Raw genomic sequence first — 23,865 nt, forward strand, 5'->3', positions numbered from 1 at the left:
AATTTGATTTACATATTTCCACGGATTACTTTCCTTTGCCTCCGAGAGACAGACGTACAAATAAAGGCACAAATCGACTCTTCTTTTTTCATTCTTGCAGTTCAGAAACCAGTTTCTTGCCTTTTCACTTTGGGAGATATCGAAAAGCCTTATTGTCCCTCTGACTTTTACCGGCCTCTTCTTTTGCTGTGAAGCGGTGATGGCAGCTGTTCTTTATTTCAGAAAATTGATCTGGATTGGCCTTACACGCAGCTCTTATTTTTGTTGCACGGGTTTATTACCGCGTCTTGCCCGTAGGTTACTCACGGTGCCCAGCACGTATGAACGACGTGGGTCGAAAGGGTAACGCATTGAATATCTACGGTATATTGTGATAATCGCAGTTTGTTCTAAATCGGTCATAGCTACATGGAAAAATCTCTTAGATCAGCTAAAAACTGCGCTGCTTCAGTGAACAATCGGGTTCACAGCAATTGTTGTCCGATATCTAATACCAATCCAATCATGCGCTCACTTACTCAAATAAAAAAAATAAAATTCTTGGCGCGATTTACCTCCGAAGAGATTTAGGCCAGGCTTCTCCTCCAATTTTCGTCGTGCTCCTTTTTAATTTTTTCCTTCAAATCAGCGGGATGGGGCCTACATGCTTTATGACAACTCGCAACGGGAGCTATAAGACAGATGAATTTTCAATCGGATTGTTTGCCAAACCAATGCCGCGGGGCGACCGCGCTTAGAAAAATGTTTTTCTAATTTAATAAACTTTTTTCAAAATGTTTTGATGTTGCTTTGTCCTTTACTTGAACCCAGGGTCGTTGGTATGGTAGGCGGAACACGCTACCACCACACCACGGAGCTTACTTAACCTAGCTTACTAAGTCTAGCAGTCGAGATAGGCGTATACTCCAATCAGGTGTCGATAAGGCAAATTAATCAGTTAAAATATATCGGCAGCATATTTAAAATTTTGGTTATAGCATAACATTTGCGGAAAATGTTATTTTTCTTATATATCGTGGGCTTGGAGTGTAAACATGCTAAGTACCATTTTGGTATAAAATTACTTTTTCATGAAGTTTAGTAGAACAGCAGTGTAGCTGACACATTGGGTGGTCATTACCCCCGGGCCCGGGCTTTGGAGACTCGAATTTTGTAGGGAAGATTGAGCTCAATAAGCGTCTTAATGTAGAAAACTGCCTTTATTATTCAAAAAGCCGTCTGTGTGAAAACAGTATTAGATAGCAATCAATTTAATTTTCAAAAAATTTTATAAATCTCTTAACGGGTCTGCACCCCGCATAAGGTGTTGTTGGTTTTTGGCGTCGGCTTTGTAGCATAAAGTTGAATTCGTTTAGTTTGGGGGCGCATACTTTTTTTGCCCCGGGCCCGGATTTTCTCTCGGCGGCCCTGGGCATATCCATTAAAAGATATTTCTGCTGCAACTATTGCAAAGAAATTTTTTAATGCATATATTTCTCGTTTGGCGTTCCTTTAGAAATAACAACTTTGTTCTTGGAACTAACTGAATTACTTGGGAGTCAGCATATATCATCTGCCTACCATCCTCAAGCTAATGGCATGGTAGTACGTTTTCATAGACAGTTAAAATCATCAATTATGGCTAGAAATGGGCTCAGAGATTGGTATCAAGAGTTGCGGATAATACTTCTAGGTTTCCGATCAACTTTCAAAGAAGATGTTTCGGCTACACCTGCAGAAATGCTGTATGGACAAAATTTAAGGTTACCTGGTGAGATTTTTGTCTCGGTTAATGAAAATTTAAGTTCATCAGATGTCTTAAATATTTTACGTGAACATTTTAAAAATTTTAGATCAAATTTAGCCAATCGTCAAAATTCTTCCAATATTTTTATTCCAAAAGACTCAAAAGATTGTAAGTTTGTTTTTGTGCGTGTTGTAAACAAGCATGATTTACAACATCCATATGAGGGTCCTTATAAGGTTATCGAAAAAGGCATAAACAATTTCAAGGTGGAAGTAAATGATGAAATAAAAAAATTTGTTGTTGATCGTTTAAAACCAGCATTTATTGATGTTGCACAAATTCCTAACACTAAAACCAAAAAGAAAGTTACTTTTAATTTGTTTAACAACAATTCTTCGGAAGCGGGAATAATGTACGGTTCTTATTATTTTTTTTATTTAACTTTGTGTTTAAGTTACTTTGAACTTTGTAATTTTAATATGTTTTATCAATATTGATTTTTTAATTACCAAAAATTTTCATGATATAAAAATCTTAATTCGATAGAAACGATTTTAAATAAAAATAAAAAATATATTAATCAACCACGTTGCTCATCCCACATAGCATATGGAAGATTGATTAAAGTATAAATCACCACAATGAGGCATTTTCGACTCCTTTTGAAGAGACTCGAAATCGACTCCCTCTTATGAGTGAAATATGATTTATTGAAAAAGCAACAACAAAATGTAAAGCGATCACAAAAGATGATTAAAATAAGATTCCAAATAGACTCTCAAATGTCTCGAGAAAGAATGGCAAAAGCTTTAAAACACACTTAAAAATTATTCCCACAAGACTCATAAATGATGGTAAATATGACTCGAAAAAGACTAAATACTGATTTGAAATATAGGTTAAAAGGGCTCACCAAGTGTAGTTGTGCGAAGGGTACCATCTTCTCCCGACGAGGGAGTTTTCTCTGATCAGATAATGAGCGCATATATGCTTATTTTGATCATGCTGGAGACTCGAAAAAGACTCTAATATGATTAATAATTTCAAAAAATGCTGGGTGCGATATTACCACAAGCAGATACCACATCAACATGGAAAACACACTGCAGTGGCTATTACTGAAGTAAGCCAACTTATTGCTGCGTTTACTACCTATGATTTCATTGAAATATTCAAATAGGAAATAAATATGACTCTACATTTAAAACTGTTCGATGTTTCACTATTCTACTGTAATGAAAGTTGTCATGGTCTATTAAAATCATTTTTACAGCGCATTTTTTTAATAACTGTCGTTTCAAACCAGATACCATGAATCACTTGTATTGAGTTTTTACAATGAGAGCTTTTTATAGGGCAACAAAATATATCACACAAAGGGAATTTGTGGCAATATTTTACACTGGACTACAATAAAATTTCCTTTTAGATCAATATTTATCCAGTTTCGGAAGTCAATGTCGTTTTCTTTTCTGGAAAAACTGTTGACCTAATGCTGCACAATTATAGTGAATGTCTTTTTCGTATTCAGAAGGAATAATTTTGTGAAATGAACATATACACCTGCAAGAAGTGAGCTATACCAGTATGAATACGCAGTTGGAAACTTGATTTAAAATAGGGCTGGCCAGCGTTGCCCGGGTGGGAGGTTTTGCATATAAATTAACACGAGCGACGCAAAAATTAGGTTAAAAAAAGTGTCTCGGGATGTCTCCTTACGTTAAGAGAACACCATTAACAGGTCGAAGCAATAATACTCCCCAAAAAGGAGAGAAAGAGAAATGCTGAATAAACAGCTTCTGTTGAATATCCAGAAACCTGGGCATCCCAACAGACATCGGATTGAAGTGGCCACCCAGTCCTCCCACGGACTCAAGGAGTTATATCCGTAAACACTGTTCATAAATCCTGCGCATAAGAACTAGGACGTTTGATCCTAATAGGGACAAACATGCCCAAGGAAGACGCCCGTCACTCTGGCACAATGTATGTCCCACATGTAACATGTAACATAAAAATAACATGAACCATATTTTCAATTGTAATGTGGAACCAATGCCTCTTACATCCACATCTCTTTGGTCCAACCCTGTTGATGACAATATGTAAGTTATCGAACTTACTGGATAGGGCGTAGCAACAATAGTAAAAACAACACAACATTTACGACTTTGTCACCTTACACGCGGCTCATCCCTACCCACTCACATATTATGCAAATTATCCACTAAAGCTGCCCAGCTCTTTTAAGTGTAAAAGGATTATTAGCAGAGAGAGGTTCGCTTCACTGCGGTTTGCTTTTATGCAAAAATATTTCTTAACCTTATCGCTAAATTTTTTGGAATAAATCATGAAAATTACTACCATCGGTCGATGTTTTTAACATTTGGGTTGACGCAGTCAATCATGGCATGCCATTCTAAGACATAGAAGGTCTTAATGAGAGGGTGAAAGGGTGTTGTGTCTTATCCCCAATTCTCAGCAATTGGAAAATGAGAATTCGTCAACACCTTACAAATCCGTTCATGTGCTACGAGTAGCTAGTTTGACTTTCCGACATAAAAGACTGTGCAGGTCTACCAAAATACTAGACGCTGAGCTATCTGGATGTCTTCTTAAAACGCCTCCTCCTTATTTTCGTAGTAAGTTAAAGAGCTTAAAATAAAGCTGCACAATGAAATGCGGAACAGGCAAACCTGAGCAGATAACCCTCGCATACAACTATGGCCCAAATCTATTGAAACCGCCAGATTTCTTAGACTGTTTTATAGTCCTAAAGAAAAAATTATTTCCGAAATTTTAATTTTTTAGTCCGAATGAAATAATTAAATCCAAACTTTTATTTTATAAATCCTAAAATAAAAGTTAAGCCCCGACCTTCATTTTTTAAGGACATAACAAAAGTCCTACCCTTGGAATATGAAACGGCTCATCCCCACGAAAATTGTTTTTTTACACAGAATTATGTCCTTAGAAAATTAAGTTTTTGACTAAAGTTTTATTTCGGAGTTATGAAATAAAAGTCCAGACTTTAATTTAATTTCTGGATTTTTTTGTTTTTTTTGAGAAAGTCCAAAAACTAAAAAAAAAAATTTTAACCCCAATTTTTTCTACTAAAAAAAAACATTATTACCCAGCAAACATTAGGAGTTATAAAGAACCTAAGAGGAGTCTGAAATTGGAGCATTAACGCTCCTTATGATCTCATTTAGGATTCCCATATGAATGCTATTCCCCTCTTGTGATGGTCGTCCAATATGAGCATATGACCCTGAATCTGACTCACATATGACACAGCTCACTTTCGGCACATGTTGTTGTTATATTAACAATATTCAATGGGAACAACCATTCACAAATTGTCATCAAAGTCTTCTAACAGGAGTCCAAGGAAACTGGCTGTTTAAACAGGAGCGGACCATAGGGAGGTAGGTTGATTACATTTCAATTCCTCAAAAAAAAAAAAAATACCAAAGTAATTTCGTTTTTTTGAGGCTAGAGTACAAAAAATTTTTTGTTTGTAATTGAAAAGAAAAAAATTATTTGCGCAATTGTAATTTCTTTCCCAGTACTTTCGAAAGGAATGGGATATGTAATCGAAATTTTTTTCAATTACATTACTAGGAATGGAAAAAGTACTTTCAAATTTCCCATTCCATTCCTCAAAGGAATTGCGAAAGTAATTGAAAAACTACAAGTTATTCTGTGTATATGAACTTACTCCGGTGGGTGGGTGATGTGGGTGACTTTACGGGTCACAGTTTTCATTATTTCATCAGATTTTTCTTGGGAGTGGTAACTGAAGCATTTGGAAACACCAATGAATATCAAATTATTACCCTCTTAAAGTTCCCACCTAAGTAAGGGCATCTCCTTTCCTTCCTCCGTTATCAAAGTGTGGTGCCTATAGGAAAGCAGCATATTTTTTAATTTTCTTTGATACATTCAGCTGGCATAACCTAAATACCATTAATGTTCCGGAAAACTTTTTCTCGTATTCTTAATTTTTGATCCATCCATAGTTGCCTCCTCTGAATCATATTGTAATATATAATATTAGAGCAGATAATGACAAAGAGTCGTCCGTATAAAACCTCAGAAGCGTTTGAAGTGAAGTGTAACTAAGGTATAGCGGCACCAGGTGCTACTACATTTGTCAATGCCATATGCTTCTTTATATTTAAAGCTTGCGTAGAAATGATAAATTGTTTCGTCTCTTTGTTTGAAAAGCTTAGTGGTCAGATGTTCTTCTGTTCCTCATTGTTTTTAAGTCGGGATATTTGCATTTCCGCATCCGCACATTACGATGTTTGTCCTTGTACCATGACTATGTTAGACAGTTTAACATCTCCCTCAATTTTGGCAATAAGACATTTCGCAAAATTTGTGAGTTTTTAGGTAATGGTATCCCCATTATTACTATCACACCTTCGTAAAATATATATGTATATCATACGCACGTGTATTGTGACTGAGCTCCACCTAAAAAACTGGACCCAATTTAATGAATATTTGTGTATATGTTATATGTATATGTTATATATGGAGTATTCCATCCCATTTCGACCAATTTCAAACCCGACCCCTTTAGAATTGGCTGAAAGTTTTTCTTCTTTTTCTGGCTTACGAAAGACGTTTTTCAGAAGTTTTTCAAAATTTTTCATCCAACTCAAAAAAAGTTTTGAATTAAAAAAAAACACCGTTTTTGTTTTCGAAATGCTATAACTTTTTCAAAAATTGACCGGATGGGATCTTTTTTTTTTTTTAAATTTGTTTTTAAGTGTACTTTTCGGGAAAAATTTAAAAAAATTTTTAAAGTTTTTTTTTTTTTTTGTAATTTTTCAGTTTTTCGAAATTTTTCGAATTTCGCCCTTTTTTTCTCATAAAAAACTTCAATCAATTCTGCAATCATCCCCACTAATCCCGGAGTGGGCCGAGAATTTTTTTTTTTTATTTAATTGAAAAAAAAAAAACTTAAAATTTGTTTTGTATTTTTTCCGAAAAGTACATTTAAAAACATATTTAAAAAAAAATGATCCGAAACGGTCAATTTTTGAAAAAGTTATAGCATTTTGAAAACAAAAACGGTGTTTTTTTTTTAAATTCATAACTTTTTTTGAGTTGGATGAAAAAATTTGAAAAACTTCTGAAAAACGTTCTTCGTAAGCCAGAAAAAGTAGAAAAACTTTCAGCCAATTCTAAAGGGGTCGGGTTCAAAATTGGTCGAAATGGGATGGAATACCCCATATACAGACGGATAGACAGCGGTTCGTCATCCTGATCATTTCGGCATGCTTATTTGTTTCTTTTTCTCTTCTTCTATAAGGACTTACAATTTCCGAGAACCAGTCTGTACAGTCTGTATAACATACTCAATTGTTCCTGATGATGGCTACAGACTGAAGTCGAAATATCGAATACAAATATAAAATATGAACAATGTGTTTTATTTGGATAAGGCCTCAAGCTCATAAAATCTATATATGTATATAAAAAGAGGTGTACATTTTGATTGTCACTCCATAACTCGATAACTGATAGAAAGATTGCCATGAAATTTTTAGGATAACTTAATAGGAACCCGGAGAGTGTTTGTGAAAAGCTTTTTTCCAAGAAGTGGACCAGGGACCGATTTATTCTAAACTATCGTATACATGGCTCGATTTGTCTGAAATTTGGTATGTAGGTAGCGTTATATCTAGAATACAATGTCGTATAAGTTTTCTTCCGGGAAGTGGACCAGGGACCGATTTATTCTAAACTATCGTATATATGGCTCGATTTGCCTGAAATTTGGTATGTGGGTAGCGTTATATATAGAATAAAATGTCGGATAATTTTTCTTCCGGGAAGTGGACCAGGGACCGATTTATTCTAAACTATCGTATATATAGCTCGATTTGCCTGAAATTTGGTATGTAGGTAGCGTTATATCTAGAACAATATGCTGGATAATTGTTCTTCCGGGAAGTGGACCAGGGACCTATTTATTCTAAACTATCGTATATATGGCTCGATTTGCTTGAAATTTGGTATGTGGGTGGCGCTATATGTAGAATAAAATGTCGGATAATTTTTCTTCCGGGAAGTGGATCAGGGACCGATTTATTCTAAACTATCGTATATATGGCTCGATTTGCTTGAAACTTGATATGTAAGTAGCGTTATGCCTGGACTAAAATAACAATAATTTTTCTTCCGGGAACTGGACCCGGGACCGACCTATTCTAAAGAATAATTTTTCTTCTGGGAAGTGAACCAAAAACCGGTTTATTCTAAAATATAATATTCGTAATGCGATTTAGTTGAGTTTTGTAAATTAGTAGCATTTTGTCTTAATTAAAATATAGCTATTGTTTTTCGCACATATACCTATGCCTGTTTACTCCAGAATGCATAACTTGCTTCCCCTATCTCTTATATATATAAAAAGAAGTGTACATTTTGATTTTCACTCCATAACTCGAGAACGGATAGAAAGATTGCCATGAAATTTTTAGGAAAGATACAGGAAGGAGAGATGATGGTTAGTTGATTTTGAAATCCCAAATCGGTTTAGCCATTCTTGAGTTATGATTTTTTTTAGAAAAAATTCAAAATTTGAAAAAAATAAAAAAATAAAAAGAAGTGTACATTTTGATTGTTACTCCATAACTCGAGAACGGATAGGAATATTGCCATGCAATTTTTAGTTTGGTATATAAATTTGCCATTTCGGCGGCCACCGTGGTGTGACGGTAGCGTGCTCCGCCTATCACACCGTATGCCCTGGGTTCAACTCCCGGGCAAAGCAACATCAAAATTTTAGAAATAAGATTTTTCAATTAGAAGAAAATTTTTCTAAGCGGGGTCGCCCCTCGGCAGTGTCTGGCAAGCGCTCCGATTGTATTTCTGCCATGAAAAGCTCTCAGTGAAAACTCATCTGCCTTGCAGATGCCGTTCCGAGTCGGCATAAAACATGTAGGTCCCGCCCGGCCAATTTGTAGGGAAAAATCAAGAGGAGCACGACGCAAATTGGAAGAGAAGCTCGGCCTTAGATCTCTTCGGAGGTTATCGCGCCTTACATTTATTTTTTTTTTTTTATACAAATTTGCCTATATTAGTATTTACGATCGTTTTTTTCGGGAAGTAGACCAGAGACGGACTGTGACTAGGATTAGGACTAGGACTGGGATTGAGACTCGGAGTGGGACTGGGACTGAGACTCGGAAGGGGATTGGAACAAAATACATACCACCCTATGGGACTGGACATAAGGGATGAAGAAGAATAAGAAGAACTTGAGAGAAGAGAGAAGAGAAAGGAGAAAAGGAGACTGAGAAAGAGATAGAATAAGACGAAGATGGAGAGAGATGAAGCGAAAAAGACGGAGAGAGGAGTAAATAAAAGGATTAGGAAAAAGTGTAGAGGGGGGAGGGCAGAGTTAGACGGAAAAAGCTTATTAAAATGTATGCAGATAGACCAAATTTAGGGCAGAACAACGTCTGCCGGTTCTGCTAGTAGCTTAATAAATTAAAAGATTAAAGGCCAATAATAATTTTTAAAAAAGATTATCTAGAGAAATTGCGCCAGGCGCTATCATGACCTAGAGATAACTTGACTCATATAAGGAATCTCAACTTGAACACTACGCGGCTGGTAAATTAACACAAAGTGCAATTGGGAAGAACATCGAAATAACTGCAACCTCTCTTGGGTGTCGATAAACCGTGGTCAATCGTCAAATCCTTGTCTAACCCGAAAAAACATAATGATAATATATCCATCGCCTTTGGCGATACAACTCTTCGGACTCGAAGACATGCGTAAGCGGTTTTTGCCGGCAATTTTTAATGCGTCGTTGAGTAGACAAGGCCAGATGACGTGCAAACAGAGGGGAACATAGACACAAACACGACGTGTGACCCGTTTCCATCATCCCACAGAGGTTGAATATGCCATGAAAAAAGCCAAATCTTGTAAATCAATAGGTCCAGATGGAGTAGTCATGCCAATGCTAAAACATCATGGCGCTGAGATAGAAAGCTACCTGACGTAAGTTAGCAAGCCTAGGAAACTGGATAACGAAGGTGAGTCATAACGAACGAAGACATTGGAAACCTTCCTGCTTCGTCAGTTTACTGCGAATCTTCGCCTAGCCGCTCATAACCATTGTTTCCGCAAAATACATAGCACTACCAGCGCTGTCAAAAGCTTTTGACACAATCAACCACGGTACTCTACTACAAGATATAGAAGGTTGACCCTTTCCCCTTTGTATAAAAAGATATACTGAAAATTATCTGAACCTAGCCGACCAAATCCACGGCCACTCTGTTTTGCGACCTGGAATATTCGACTTTCACGTCGATGGTGTTGCGCTCTCGATTTTCAGTCTTTCAAAGATCTTAGGAGTAACATTCGGTCACCTCTCACCTTCAAGGCGTATGCCATGGAAGGTGTGTCTAAAGTACAAAACCGCAACAAAATCCTCAAGTCGCTTGCCAGTAGCACTTGGGGAAAATATGAAGAAACGTTGCTAGCCACGTAAAAAGCAATTGGCCTTCGCTCAACTGCAAATCTAAACTACGATGATACAATTTTACAATACCCTTCCTCATATATGGCGAGGAGAAATCAATTGCCAGTCATTGAAGACTATGCTTGTGTTTTACAAATATTTTCTTATGGTCCAAGTAGTTACTATGGCCTCATAGAATCACCGCTTGAACCGCAAAAATATTTTTTACACTAAGAATTTTTCAATTACTTTTGCAATTCCTTTGAGAATGGGAAATTATTAATTATATTTGGCATTCCTTGTAATGTAATTGGAAAGTTTTCAAATACATTTGCAATTCCTTACGAAAGTACTGGGGCAGAAATTATATTTGAGCAAAGTATTTTTTTTTTTTCAATTACAAACAAACAATTTTTTGTACTTGAACCTCGAATTACTCAAACGAAATTACTTTTGGTATTTTTTTTTTTTTTTTGAGGAATTGAAATGTAATCAATTCCTTTGCTGTGGAGGAAAGAAATTGATTACTTTCCTCAAGTACATGTAATGGAGAATTGACGGCAATTGATTACCTAAATTAATCATTACTTCTCAGCTCTGTTCCTAGTAAACGTCTCATAGTTTTCATGATAACGGAGTCTTAAATACTGTTATAAGATCTTATTTCTTAGGCTCATACTTTTCAAATGTTTGGGATTCATATCGGATTCCTAAGTTATGAGCGCTCCGAGAATGTTTCAGGCGTAATAAACTATGCCCCTATTTATAATGATAGCAAATAATTGAGGAGTTGCCCAAGCATGGCAGCCAAGTTGTTTTAGAAAGATTTTTTTTGATTTGGTGGTAGCATACTCCGCTAAACACACAAATACCAGGATCAAGGCCTGGAAAAGCACCACCAAAATCTCTAGAGACAAGTTTTTTAATTAGAAATAATTTTCTTAGCGGGGTCGCCCCTCTGCAGTGGTTTGACAGACACGCCAAGTATATTTCTGGCATGAAAAGCTTCTCGGGGAAAATTATCTACCTTGCAGATGCCTTTCGGAGACGTATATATGAAAGTCCCATCCTGCCCATTTGTAGGGGAAACTAAAAAAAACAAGTAAGGACGGGACTGTCTTCGGCTATGCCGAAGACTTCATACCTTTCATGAATGGGGCTGAACAATAATCTTATCCCGTTCGTAATCTCCGAATAATCGGATGTATAAGATAAGAAATATCTAGGAACAGATCTACATACCTAAACGATTTTTAAGATAAATATAAAATAAAAAATAGGTAGGTACTTTGTGTGAGGATGCAAAGTTTCAGGTTTTTTGTGGTCTGCGTGTAAAAACTATGACTACGAATCACGTATTTCAACAATATATGACGTAAACGTAACTATTTGATGAAATGTTATGAATTTTGAAGCTTCTAGCCGTAAAAAAGGGGCAAAAATGACAGTTTATATGAAGTATATAATATATATACCACCGATCTCTATGATTTTTTCAGACAACAATATATGCTATATACGTAAGCATATGGTGAAATTTGAAGCGTCTAGCTGTTAAAAAGGGGCAGAAATTGCGCAAAGATTCTTAACTGAACAATCGGTTGTATGAGATGTATACTATATATACCATCGATCTCAATGATTTTTTCAGACAACAATATATGCTATACACGTAAGCATTTGGTGAAAGTTGAAGCTTCTAGCTGTTAAAATGGGGAAGAAATTGCGCAAAGTTTCTTATCTGAACAATCGGTTGTATGGGATATATACTATATATACCACCGGTATCTATGATTTTCTCAGACAACAATATATGCTATACACGTAAGCATTTAGTGAAATTTGAACATATCTAAACGATTTTTAAGATAAATATAAAATAAAAAATAGGTAGGTAATCTGTGTGAGGATGCAAAGCTTCACGTTTTTTGTGGTCTGCATGTAAAAACTATGACTACGAATCACGTATTTCAAAAATATATGACGTAAACGTAACTATTTGATGAAATTTGATGAATTTTGAAGCTTCTAGCCGTAAAAAAGGGGCAAAAATGAGAGTTTATATGAAGTATATAATATATATACCACCGATCTCTATGATTTTTTCAGACAACAATATATGCTATATACGTAAGCATTTTGTGAAATTTGAAGCTTCTAGCTGTTAAAACGGGGCAGAAATTGCGCAAAGTTTCTTATCTGAACAATCGGTTGTATGAGATATCTACTATATATACAACCGATCTCTATGATTTTTTCAGACAACAATATATGCTATATACGTAAGCATTTTGTGAAATTTGAAGCTTCTAGCTGTTAAAACGGGGCAGAAATTGCGCAAAGTTTCTTATCTGAACAATCGCTTGTATGAGATATCTACTATATATACAACCGATCTCTATGATTTTTTCAGACAACAATATATGCTAGCCGTAAAAAAGGGGCAAAAATGAGAGTTTATATGAAGTATATAATATATATACCACCGATCTCTATGATTTGTTCAGACAACAATATATGCTATATACGTAAGCATTTGGTGAAATTTGAAGCTTCTAGCTGTTAAAATGGGGTAGAAATTGCGAAAAGTTTCTTATCTGAACAATCGGTTGTATGAGATATATACTATATATACAACCGATCTCTATGATTTTTTCAGACAACAATATATGCTATAGACGTAAGCAATCGGTGAAATTTGAAGCTTATAGCTGTTAAAATGGGGTAGAAATTGCGAAAAGTTTCTTATCTGAACAATCGGTTGTATGAGATATATACTATATATACAACCGATCTCTACGATTTTTTCAGACAACAATATATGCTATATACGTAAGTATTCGGTGAAATTTGAAGCTTCTAGCTGTTAAAATGGGGCTAAAATTTGCGAATATATATATATATATATACTATATATACCACCATATATATACTATATATACCACCGATCTTTATGATTTTTTCAGACAACAATATATGCTATATACCTAAACATTCGTTGAAATTTGAAGCCTCTAGCTCTTAAAATGGGGCAGTAATTACGAAAAGTTCCTTATCTGAACAATCGGTTGTGGGGGATATATACTATATATACGACCGATCTCATCAATTTTTTCAGGCAACAATATGTGCAATATACGAAAGTATATGGTGAAGTTTGAAGCTTCAATCTGTTAAACTGGGTAAGATATTACAAAAATCCTCTTTTTCTGAAAAATCGGTTGTATGGAGGATATATGCTATAGTGGTCCGATCCGGTCGGTTCCGACAAATGTCTAATCGGACACCCAAATACACCCGCTCACCAAATTTTATCAAGATATCTCAAAAATTGAGGGACTAGTTTGCATACAAACAGACAGACGGACAGACGGACAGACGGACATGGCTAAATCAACTCAGCTCTTCAACCTGATTATTTCGGTATACTTAATGGTGGGTCTATCTATTTTCCTTTAAGGACTTACAATTTTCGGTTTCGTGACGAAATTAATATACCATTTCATTTTCATGAAAGGTATAAAAATAGTGGCACGACGCAAGTTGGAAGGCGAAGGGCGGCCTCAATCACCTCGGAAGTATATTGCAATAAGTACTTATTTATTTTTACATTTATTTAACCTTTTATCCTTATTTATTTACTAGATTTAATGCTAAACTAATATATACCATTTTCTTCCGTCATGTTGTTTCGCCCCTATATTATCTGCGCCTAATTTGTTTTGGAACACAAATATATTTCTTTTCACTTTATCTCTTTGATCCTTTCCGTATCTATTACTATTTGTATTTGTATATATCCATATATGTATTTAGAAATAGTTTTGTTTTATTATTATTTTTTGTTGCTGTTTGTTTATCACTTTATTTTTATACAAATATCCACAACATAAGCGTACAGTGAACCGGCAAACTCACGATATGAAAATTTATTTTTAGCCGCGCTTGGGACAGCAACGTGTATAAGTCCGTTAACGGCGATTAACAGACTGACTTTTCAGAATTAACTCTGGTCACATATTGAATACGATCAGTGGCAAATGAACCAAAGCAAAACACCTACAATAACACTTAAACTTATTAATACATACGAACATATTAGCGTACTTTTACTGTTTATTCCTCGTCAATATATTTTGTAGTGGAAGAATAAATAAAAAAAAATCAAATAAATATGTCGAAGATATGAACTAATATGTCAAGCATCCATATATTTACTTCATATCTGGGGTGTTCATATTTTTACATGGCTCGTTCCATCTCAAAATGATCAACTATCTTGATCGACGGTGAGTACGGATACTCAGATATGTTATGTATTTTAGATACATACATACATATATCAAAATCAAAATAGGTCAGCAGCAATTTATGCTCCCATAAGCTTCAAAGCGAAGAAACGTCGACAAATTGACCCACAATGAATTATCGCACTTTTTCGGTTTTTCTAAATTTTCGATATCGAAAAAGTGGGCGTGGTTATAGTCCGATTTCGTTCATTTTAAATAGCGATCTGAGATGAGTGCCCAGTAACTTATTCGTTAAGTTATCGTGTTTACGGACAGACGGACGAACGGAAATGGCTAAATGAATTTCTTTTTTATCCCAGATCATTTTGATATATAGAGTCTATCAGGCCTGTTTTGAATTCCGACTCGTTTTGAAAAGTTAAAAGAGGCTGATTCCGAGTCGATTTCTTTTTGGTGTTCTCAATTCCGATTGAAACAAATCGATTCGAAGTCGATTTCGAATCGTTTTCATTTCGATCAAGCGAAGCAGCTGTTTTTATTTATTTTGGTTTTAGTTAAATTAAAATTGTTCAAAAATTTTAACAAAATGCCAGAACCATGGTTTTCAGAAATGCTGAGGCAAGAAGACGTGCAATTGTGCATAAAAATCGCAAAAATTGATCGTTCGAAATGGAGAACACGTCGGCTTCCTTTCAACCAGAATCACTTTGTTTAGCTTGGCAAATTTTTGATAGGAATTTTCAAATTAAAATTTGTTATACTAAATAAACAAATAGTCCAGCAAAAGTCCGAATAAATTGGTCGGAATCGAAATCCAGAACAGGCCCGTATATCTATCTTTATTAGTTTACGCCGTTACGGGGCACCGTTCTGCGAACAAAAGTAATATACTCTGTGAGCTCTGCTCAGCTGAGTATAAAAATTGTGTCAAGAATGTGATATGTTAAAAAGTTAACTTGCCGTTTTGCAAGTGGACCTAAGAATCATCCGAACCTTTTTTTGTGCTTTGGACTTTAGTGATTTGTATTTGTATTTATTTAGTAATTAAACATTAGTACAATAAGACTTAGTCTTTTATAGTACAACAGCAAAATTATCAAAATATAAATGCTTGGGGAAACAATAAAATAGAGATATCGGATACATCATATCTTAAAAGTAATGGAAATCAGCACCCCCACTAATCTTGGCTTGCTAGGGCCGATAACATAAATAATTAAAAATAAAATAAAATTTCATAAAATAAAATAATTATAATTATGCTAAGATTAAAATGTGTATGACAAACATTACAGATTGAAAATAAGTCACTCTTATAAATATAATCCATTGACAAGCAGAGAAGTGACTGTAGATCAGTTTTTTGAAGTTGCCTTTGTTAAACTGGCTTTTTACAGAATAAGGAATTGAATCCAAAGACGAACGGCGTAAATGAAAAACAGCCTTTCCGAATTTTTAAATTTAAATGTGGGAAGTATTGACTCCAAGGAGCGATCCGATCTGGGGAATGTGAGTTTATCATATAGATACCGAGGTGTTTTGCAGTGAATAAGCTGATATAAGAAAATACAGTTTCTGGATTTCATATATTCTGAAATCTCACATCCCAGAAGAGAGCTTCTCCATGCAGAAATATGGTAAAATTTACGCAATCCATAAACATATCGGGAAACGTGGTTAAATAGAACGTCTATTTTGTGAGAAGAACTAGAATCAAGTCTACTATATACTAACTCAGAGTATGTAATAATAGGCAAAATCAACTGTAGCGCCAGATTACGCCTAATAGTAAGCGGGGTGAAATATGCAGATTGTCTCAGGTTCCTCAGAGTGGCAAAAACTTTGCCCATGGTCGAGGTGATATGATCTATGCAGCTAAGAGAGGAGTTGATTACGAATCCCAAGTTGGTAACTTTACTGACCAGCTTTAGTGCAGAATTGTTCAGAGTAACAGCTGGAATATCTTCACCCATCACTTTCCCACTATGTATGGGCAGGGCATATGATTTTGCTGCATTTAGGCTAAGATAATTCTGAGTAGCCCAGCGAGAAATAGAGTCTGTATCTTTGTTTAGATTTTCAACAACCACACCAATTTTAACAAGGTGACCTGAAAGATACAGCTGAATATCGTCAGCATACGCGTGCATGGTAGCGTATTTGCAAGTCAAAAATACGTCATTAACAAATATACTAAATAGCAAGGGACCCAAAATAGCGCCCTGTGGAACACCACACTTCAGGGGTTTAAGTTGCAAGGCTACTGATCCGATATTTACCTTTTGCAAACGACCAGATAAATAGTCCTTTATAAATATTAAAGCTGATTTACCAAACCCGAAATAAGATTTCAGCTTAGAGCAAGCAGAGGATGGTCAACTGAGTCAAATGCTTTTAAAAAATCGAGCAGACATAAGAGAGATAATTCACCCTTGTCAAAGCAAATTCTCAAGTCGTCCATGATTTTAACCATTGCAGGTGAGCATCCATGCTTTGCTCTAAATCCCAACCGCAAAGGAGATAATAAATCATTTTCAGATAGATGCTTAGAAACCTGCTCAGCTATTAACAACTCCAGTGTTTTCGACATATATGGAAGAATGCTAATTGGACGAAAATCACTGGGGGAAGAAGCAACTTTAGTTTTTGCCACAGGACACACACAAGCGACTTTCCACGAATCAAGAAAGGAAGATGTGGTGAAACAATGATTGATTACATTAGTTAAGGGGCTTACAATATAGGGGAAAATCAACTTTATAAACTTAATAGGTATCCCATCATCGCCAACAGCACTCGATTTTATTTTGAAGATACACCTAGCCACATCAGCTTCGGTTACGGTAGAAAATTCAAAGGGAGCGCCAGAGTACATAGCAGATTGACTTGGAATGAATTCAGGCAAAATGGCAGTCGATGAGACACTGTTTATAAAGGTACTGTTCATTACATCAACATCTAAAGTACATTCTGATTTGCCCTTTGACCAAACTCGAAGGTTTTTGATATTACGCCACAAAGTTCCACACGGTAGAGCGGGGTTAAGCTTAGCAGAAAAATACTTCAGTTTCTCACTCCTTATTATATGCGTAGCTCGATTTCGAGCCATGCGAAAGCCATCCCAGTTAGCACTACTTCTATTGGACTTCCAGACACGATATGTCTTACTGCGAGCTTTAATGGCTTTCTCGTGATCTAAATATTTATTAAAAAAATCAAATTTTCGACACTCTGTATCATCGCAACCGTGTTCATATTTCGGTCACCTTTTGCACAGCCCCTGTTCCCTACAATAACAACATTTTCACTAAGTTTGGTGGATTTTGGAGACATCAAGTTTTTCCAGTGGGAGTACTTAAAAACTGAAAAGCTCTATATACTATATATACAAATACATACATATAAGTAACCTCAATGGAAATAATCCATATCCATCACATGTCGATTTAGGATGGAATGGCTCTTAAATATACATATTGTTAGTAGATATCGCCAACAATGAGTTACGGGTGAATGTGCATACATACTAAATTATTTGTTTTCCAAGCAAGAACTCCAAAAGGAAACTGCAATGTAGGTAACTACTGTTAACATAAAAAAGCAGCAAAGATAAGTAACACGTATTTGATAAGAGGAAACATAAGCGAACTTAATTACGTTCGCTGCCGTAAAGGGTGCTGCCAGGCAACTGCGAAAAAAACCAATGTGATCGTTGAAGAATTTATGAATATTATGAAGATGACTAACACGCCACTTCCAAATGCAAAGATTTAAACAAATTTAAGCAAAGTGAGGGAGTCGAGCATAGCAACCGCGTCGACAAACAGTCGTACTAAAGATATCAATCAAATTTGCTATTAGCGAATCTGCATCAGCGCAAAATATTCAAACAACGGAACTTAAAATGAGAAAAGAAATCATGAACAGGTGACGGCCGAAAATCAGCTGATTGATACTTTTTGTACTCAGTTGAGCAGAGCTCACAGAGTATATTAAGTTTGATTGGATAACGGTTGGTTGTACATATATAAAGGAATCGAGATAGATATAGACTTCCATATATCAAAATAATCAGGATCGAAAAAAAATTTGATTGAGCCATGTCCGTCCGTCCGTCCGTCTGTCCGTTAACACGATAACTTGAGTAAATTTTGAGGTATCTTGATGAAATTTGGTATGTAGGTTCCTGAGCACTCATCTCAGATCGCTATTTAAAATGAACGATATCGGACTATAACCACGCCCACTTTTTCGATATCGAAAATTTCGAAAAACCGAAAAAGTGCGATAATTCATTACAAAAGAACGATAAGGCAACGAAACTTGTTAGATGAGTTGAACTTATGACGCAGAATAGAAAATTAGTAAAATTTTGGACAATGGGCGTGGCACCGCCCACTTTTAAAAGAAGGAAATATAAAACTTGTGCAACCTGTAATTTGGCAGTCGTTGAAGATATTAAGATGAAATTTGGCAGGAACGTTACTGCTATTACTATATGTACGCTTATTAAAAATTAGCAAAATCGGAGAGCACCACGCCCACTTTAAAAAAAAATATTTTTAAAGTAAAATTTTAACAAAAAATTTAATATCTTTACAGTATATAAGTAAATTATGTCAACATTCAACTCCAGTAATGATGTGGTGCAACAAAATACAAAAATAAAAGAAAATTTCAAAATGGGCGTGGCTCCGCCCTTTTTCATTTAATTTGTCTAGGATACTTTTAACGCCATAAGTCGAACAAAAATTAACCAATCCTTTTGAAATTTGGCAGGTGCATAGATTTTATGACGCTAACTGTTTTCTGTGAAAATGGGCGGAATCGGTTAATGCCACGCCCAGTTTTTATACACAGTCGTCCGTCTGTCCTTCCGCATGGCCGTTAACACGATAACTTGAGCAAAAATCGACATATCTTTAATGAACTTAGTTCACGTGCTTACTTGAACTCACTTTATCTTGGTATGAAAAATGAACGAAATCCGACTATGACCACGCCCACTTTTTGATATCGAAAATTACGAAAAATGAAAAAAATGCCATAATTCTATACCAAATACGAAAAAAGGGATGAAACATGGTAAGGTAATTGGATTGTTTTATAGACGCGAAATATAACTTTAGAAAAAACCTTATAAAATGGTTGTGACACCTACCATATTATGTAGAAGAAAATGAAAAAGTTCTGCAGGGCGAAATAAAAAACCCTTAAAATCTTGGCAAGTATTACATATATAAATAAATTAGCGGTATCCAACAGATAATGTTCTGGGTCACCCTGGTCCACATTTTGGTCGATATCTGGAAAACGCCTTCACATATACAACTACCACCACTCCCTTTTAAAACTCTCATTAATGCCTTTAATTTGATACCCATATCGTACAAACTCATTCTAGAGACACCCTGGTCCACCTTTATGGCGATATCTCGAAAAGGCGTCCACCTATAGAACTAAGCCCCACGCCCTTTTAAAATACTCATTAACACCTTTCATTTGAAACCCATATCGTACAAACATATTCTAAAGTCACCCCTGGTCCACCTTTATGGCGATATCACGAAAAGGCGAACACCTATAGAACGAAGGCCCACTCCCTTTTAAAAATACTCATTAACACCTTTCATTTGATACCCATATCGCACAAACAAAGTCTAGAGTCACCCCTGGCCCACCTTTATTGCGATACCTCGAAAAGGCGTCCACCTATAGAACTAAGGCCCACTCCCTTTTAAAATACTCATTAACTCCTTTCGTTTGATACCCATATTGCACAAACGAATTCTAGGGTCACCCCTGGCCCACCTTTATGACGATATCTCGAAACGGCGTCCACCTATGGAACTAAGGATTACTCCCTTTTAAAATACTCATTAACACCTTTCTTTTGATACCCATGTTGTACAAACAAATTCTAGGGTCACCCCTGGTCCACCTTTATGGCGATATCTCGAAAATGCGACCACCTGTACAACAACCACCACTCCCTTTTAAAACCCTCATTAATACCTTTAATTTGATACCCATATCGTACAAACACATTCTAGAGTCACCCCTGGTCCACCTTTGTGGCGATATTTCGAAACGGTGTCTACCTATAGAACTAAGGCCCACTCCCTTTTAAAATAACACCTTTCGTTTGATGCCCATATTGTACAAACATATTCTAGGGTCACCCCTGGTCCACCTTTATGGCGATATCTCGAAGCGGCGTCCACCTATGGAACTAAGGATTACGCCCTTTTAAAAAACTCATTAACACCTTTCTTTTGATACCCATATTGTACAAACAAATTCTAGGGTCACCCCTGCTCCACCTTTATGGCGATATCTGGAAACGGCGTCCACCTATGGAACTAAGGATTACTCCCTTTTAAAATACTCATTAACACCTTTCTTTTGATACCCATGTTGTACAAACAAATTCTAGGGTCACCCCTGGTACACCTTTATGGCGATATCTCGAAAATGCGACCACCTATACAACAACCACCACTCCCTTTTAAAACCCTCATTAATATCTTTAATTTGATACCCATATCGTACAAACACATTCTAGAGTCACCCCTGGTCCACCTTTGTGGCGATATTTCGAAACGGTGTCTACCTATAGAACTAAGGCCCACTCCCTTTTAAAATAACACCTTTCGTTTGATGCCCATATTGTACAAACATATTCTAGGGTCACCCCTGGTCCACCTTTATGGCAATATCTCGAAACGGCGTCCACCTATGGAACTAAGGATTACTCCCTTTTAAAATACTCATTAACACCTTTCTTTTGATACCCATATTGTACAAACAAATTCTAGGGTCACCCCTGGTCCACCTTTATGGCGATATCTCGAAACGGCGTCCACCTATGGAACTAAGGATTACTCCCTTTTAAAATACTCATTAACACCTTTCATTTGATACCCATATCGTACAAACGCATTCTAGAGTCACCCCTGGTCCACCTTTATGGCGATATCTGGAAAAGGCGACCACCTATACAACAACCACCACTCCCTTTTAAACCCTCATTAATACCTTTAATTTGATACCCATATCGTACAAACACATTCTAGAGTCACCCCTGGTCCACTTTTATGGCGATATTTCGAAACGGCATCCACCTATAGAACTAAGGCCCACTCCCTTTTAAAATACTCATTAACACCATTCGTTTGATGCCCATATTGTACAAACAAATTCTAGGGTCACCCCTGGTCCACATTTATGGCGATATCTCGAAACGGCGTCCACCTATGGAACTAAGGATTACTCCCTTTTAAAATACTCATTAACACCTTTCATTTGATACCCATATCGTACAAACGCATTCTAGAGTCAACCCTGATCCACCTTTATGGCTATATCCCTAAATGGCGTCCACCTATAGAACTATGGCCCACTCCCTCATAAAATACTCTTTAATGCCTTTCATTTGATACGCATGTCATACAAACACATTCCAGGGTTTCCCTCGGTTCATTTTCCTACATGGTTATTTTCCCTTATGTTGTCACCATAACTCTCAACTGAGTATGTAATGTTCGGTTACACCCGAACTTAAGCTTCCTTACTTGTTTAACATGATTTGACACTTCAACTTCTGGCGCAGTATGACTTTGACATTAGTCCATCGATTTACAAAAACGAAGTACACAGAATTTTTATTCAAGGATAGATTCGTGTGTGAGTTAAAGAACTGGCAACTAAGAAAGAAACTAGCCATGTTGAAATGTACACAAAAAATATGTAAACACCTGTTTGTACACATCAAACAAAAGCAAATCAGCTGATATCTAGACGTAGGAGTTAATTGTTGCTAGTGTTAGTTTTTCTCAAACGCAAACTCATAGTTCATGCAAGAAATAAAGTCGGCAAAATTTGAAAAAAAATGTAAAAAAGTTTTCAATTATTTGTCAGTAGCTAAATAAGTAGTACCTACTAGCTAATTACTACACTAAAAAAAACCTTACAATTGAGAAAATATAAGTTCGGGCGGCATAGAACAAGGTAAAGAAACCTAACTTTGGATAAAACAGAGCATTTGTATACCTAGTTGTGAACTATGACATGACTGAGGCTATAGCATCGGCAGGCCGATAAATATTAAAGCCCCGTTACATAAGCAGTTTTTCACACAAATGCGTTTAACGCAATCTTATACCGTTTTCACACAGAAACTTAATGATCTCATTTCACCTGCTAATGAAATCGTAAATTTTTTGCTTTCACACAGAAGTAACTGCTCGATTAGTATGAAGGATGAGACAGACAATCATGGCGGAACGATACAAGGTGGGAGCATGGTGACATACCTACAAACAAAAAAAATTCCATGTACTTGTAAATTCGATGGACAAATGTCAAAATCGTACTGCGCCGGCAGTTGATGTATCAAATTAAATAAAAAAGGTTATAATCAGCTGTTCGATGCGGCCACCTTGTATCGTTCCGCCATGCAGACATGACATTTGCTTTGAAAACTAAGAAGCGGAAACGTAAGCGGAACGCTGCCAACAGAGTTGCATTGTGCTTTTGACTTTATTAGGCATTCGATTAGCTACTAATGAAATAATAATAGATTCGAATTTTGTAGGGAAGATTGAGCTCAATAAGCGTTTTAATGTAGAAAATTGCCTTTATTATTCAATAAGCCGTCTGTGTGAAATTAGTATTATGCATTATGAGTAGATTACACGTATTTTTATCGAGAACGGCAGATTGAGCACCATCTCACATGACAAAGTAGCCAACTTCCAACTTTTGTTGCCAGCAAAACACAAGAAAATAAATAAATAGGGTGCATTCACACTTTGCAAGAGAAATTATTGTTCGCACTTGTTGCTAATTTTCCAACATTTTTCACAGTTAAAAACTGAAATTTAACAGGTGAATAGGACACAAAATATTTATCAAGTATTTTTCTTGTATAGTTAGAATGTGTATAACAGTGCTTCGCGTAAGTTTGTATGTGAATGGGCAAGGTGAAATACACTTCAATTGTCAATTGTCAAGTCTGAAGTTTCTTTATATTTGCAAACGCAACATCTTGCCGGAGTGTGACGATGTTAGTGGTATGCATATGATTGCGCTGAACGCATCTATATGCCAATTTTCAAACGAGTTTTGAATGTGTATCTGGTCTCTGGGTTTTTAGATTGATATCGAGTGACAAAAGTACCGTATAGAAATTCGTATAGAGGCACTTAGTTTTTGTTAAGTTGGATTAAGTTGCGCGTAGTTGGGCGCAGTGCATTAAATTTATTTTTTCCGCTACCACAGAAGTGAAAACATTTCCACTATCACTACAAAATTTAGTGGGAGTGTAAAAATGTTTCACTAAGTTACTAGCGATGGCATTTATCAGTTTAATGCGATACCTAGTGCTG

General features: G+C 36.1%; 1 protein-coding gene across 2 annotated transcripts in view; it reads right to left on the reverse strand.

The window, feature by feature from the left end:
• Nucleotides 1-23,865, reverse strand: part of LOC137251015 (peptide transporter family 1-like) — a 43,904-nt gene that overhangs the window by 14,671 nt on the left and 5,368 nt on the right. The window contains exon 1 of one of the 2 annotated variants that reach the window (XM_067784858.1): nucleotides 13,896-14,221. The exons of the other annotated variant lie outside the window; for it this stretch is intronic. Within the exon in view, the coding sequence (XP_067640959.1) occupies nucleotides 13,896-13,911 (16 nt within the window). The 5' untranslated portion in view covers nucleotides 13,912-14,221. Of the gene's footprint in view, nucleotides 1-13,895; nucleotides 14,222-23,865 lie in introns of those variants that run through there. 2 annotated transcript variants of the gene reach the window in all.

The sequence above is a fragment of the Eurosta solidaginis genome, chromosome 4 (genome assembly GCF_040869045.1).
Source record: "Eurosta solidaginis isolate ZX-2024a chromosome 4, ASM4086904v1, whole genome shotgun sequence".
In the NCBI taxonomy this organism is placed as follows: Eukaryota; Metazoa; Arthropoda; class Insecta; order Diptera; family Tephritidae; genus Eurosta; species Eurosta solidaginis.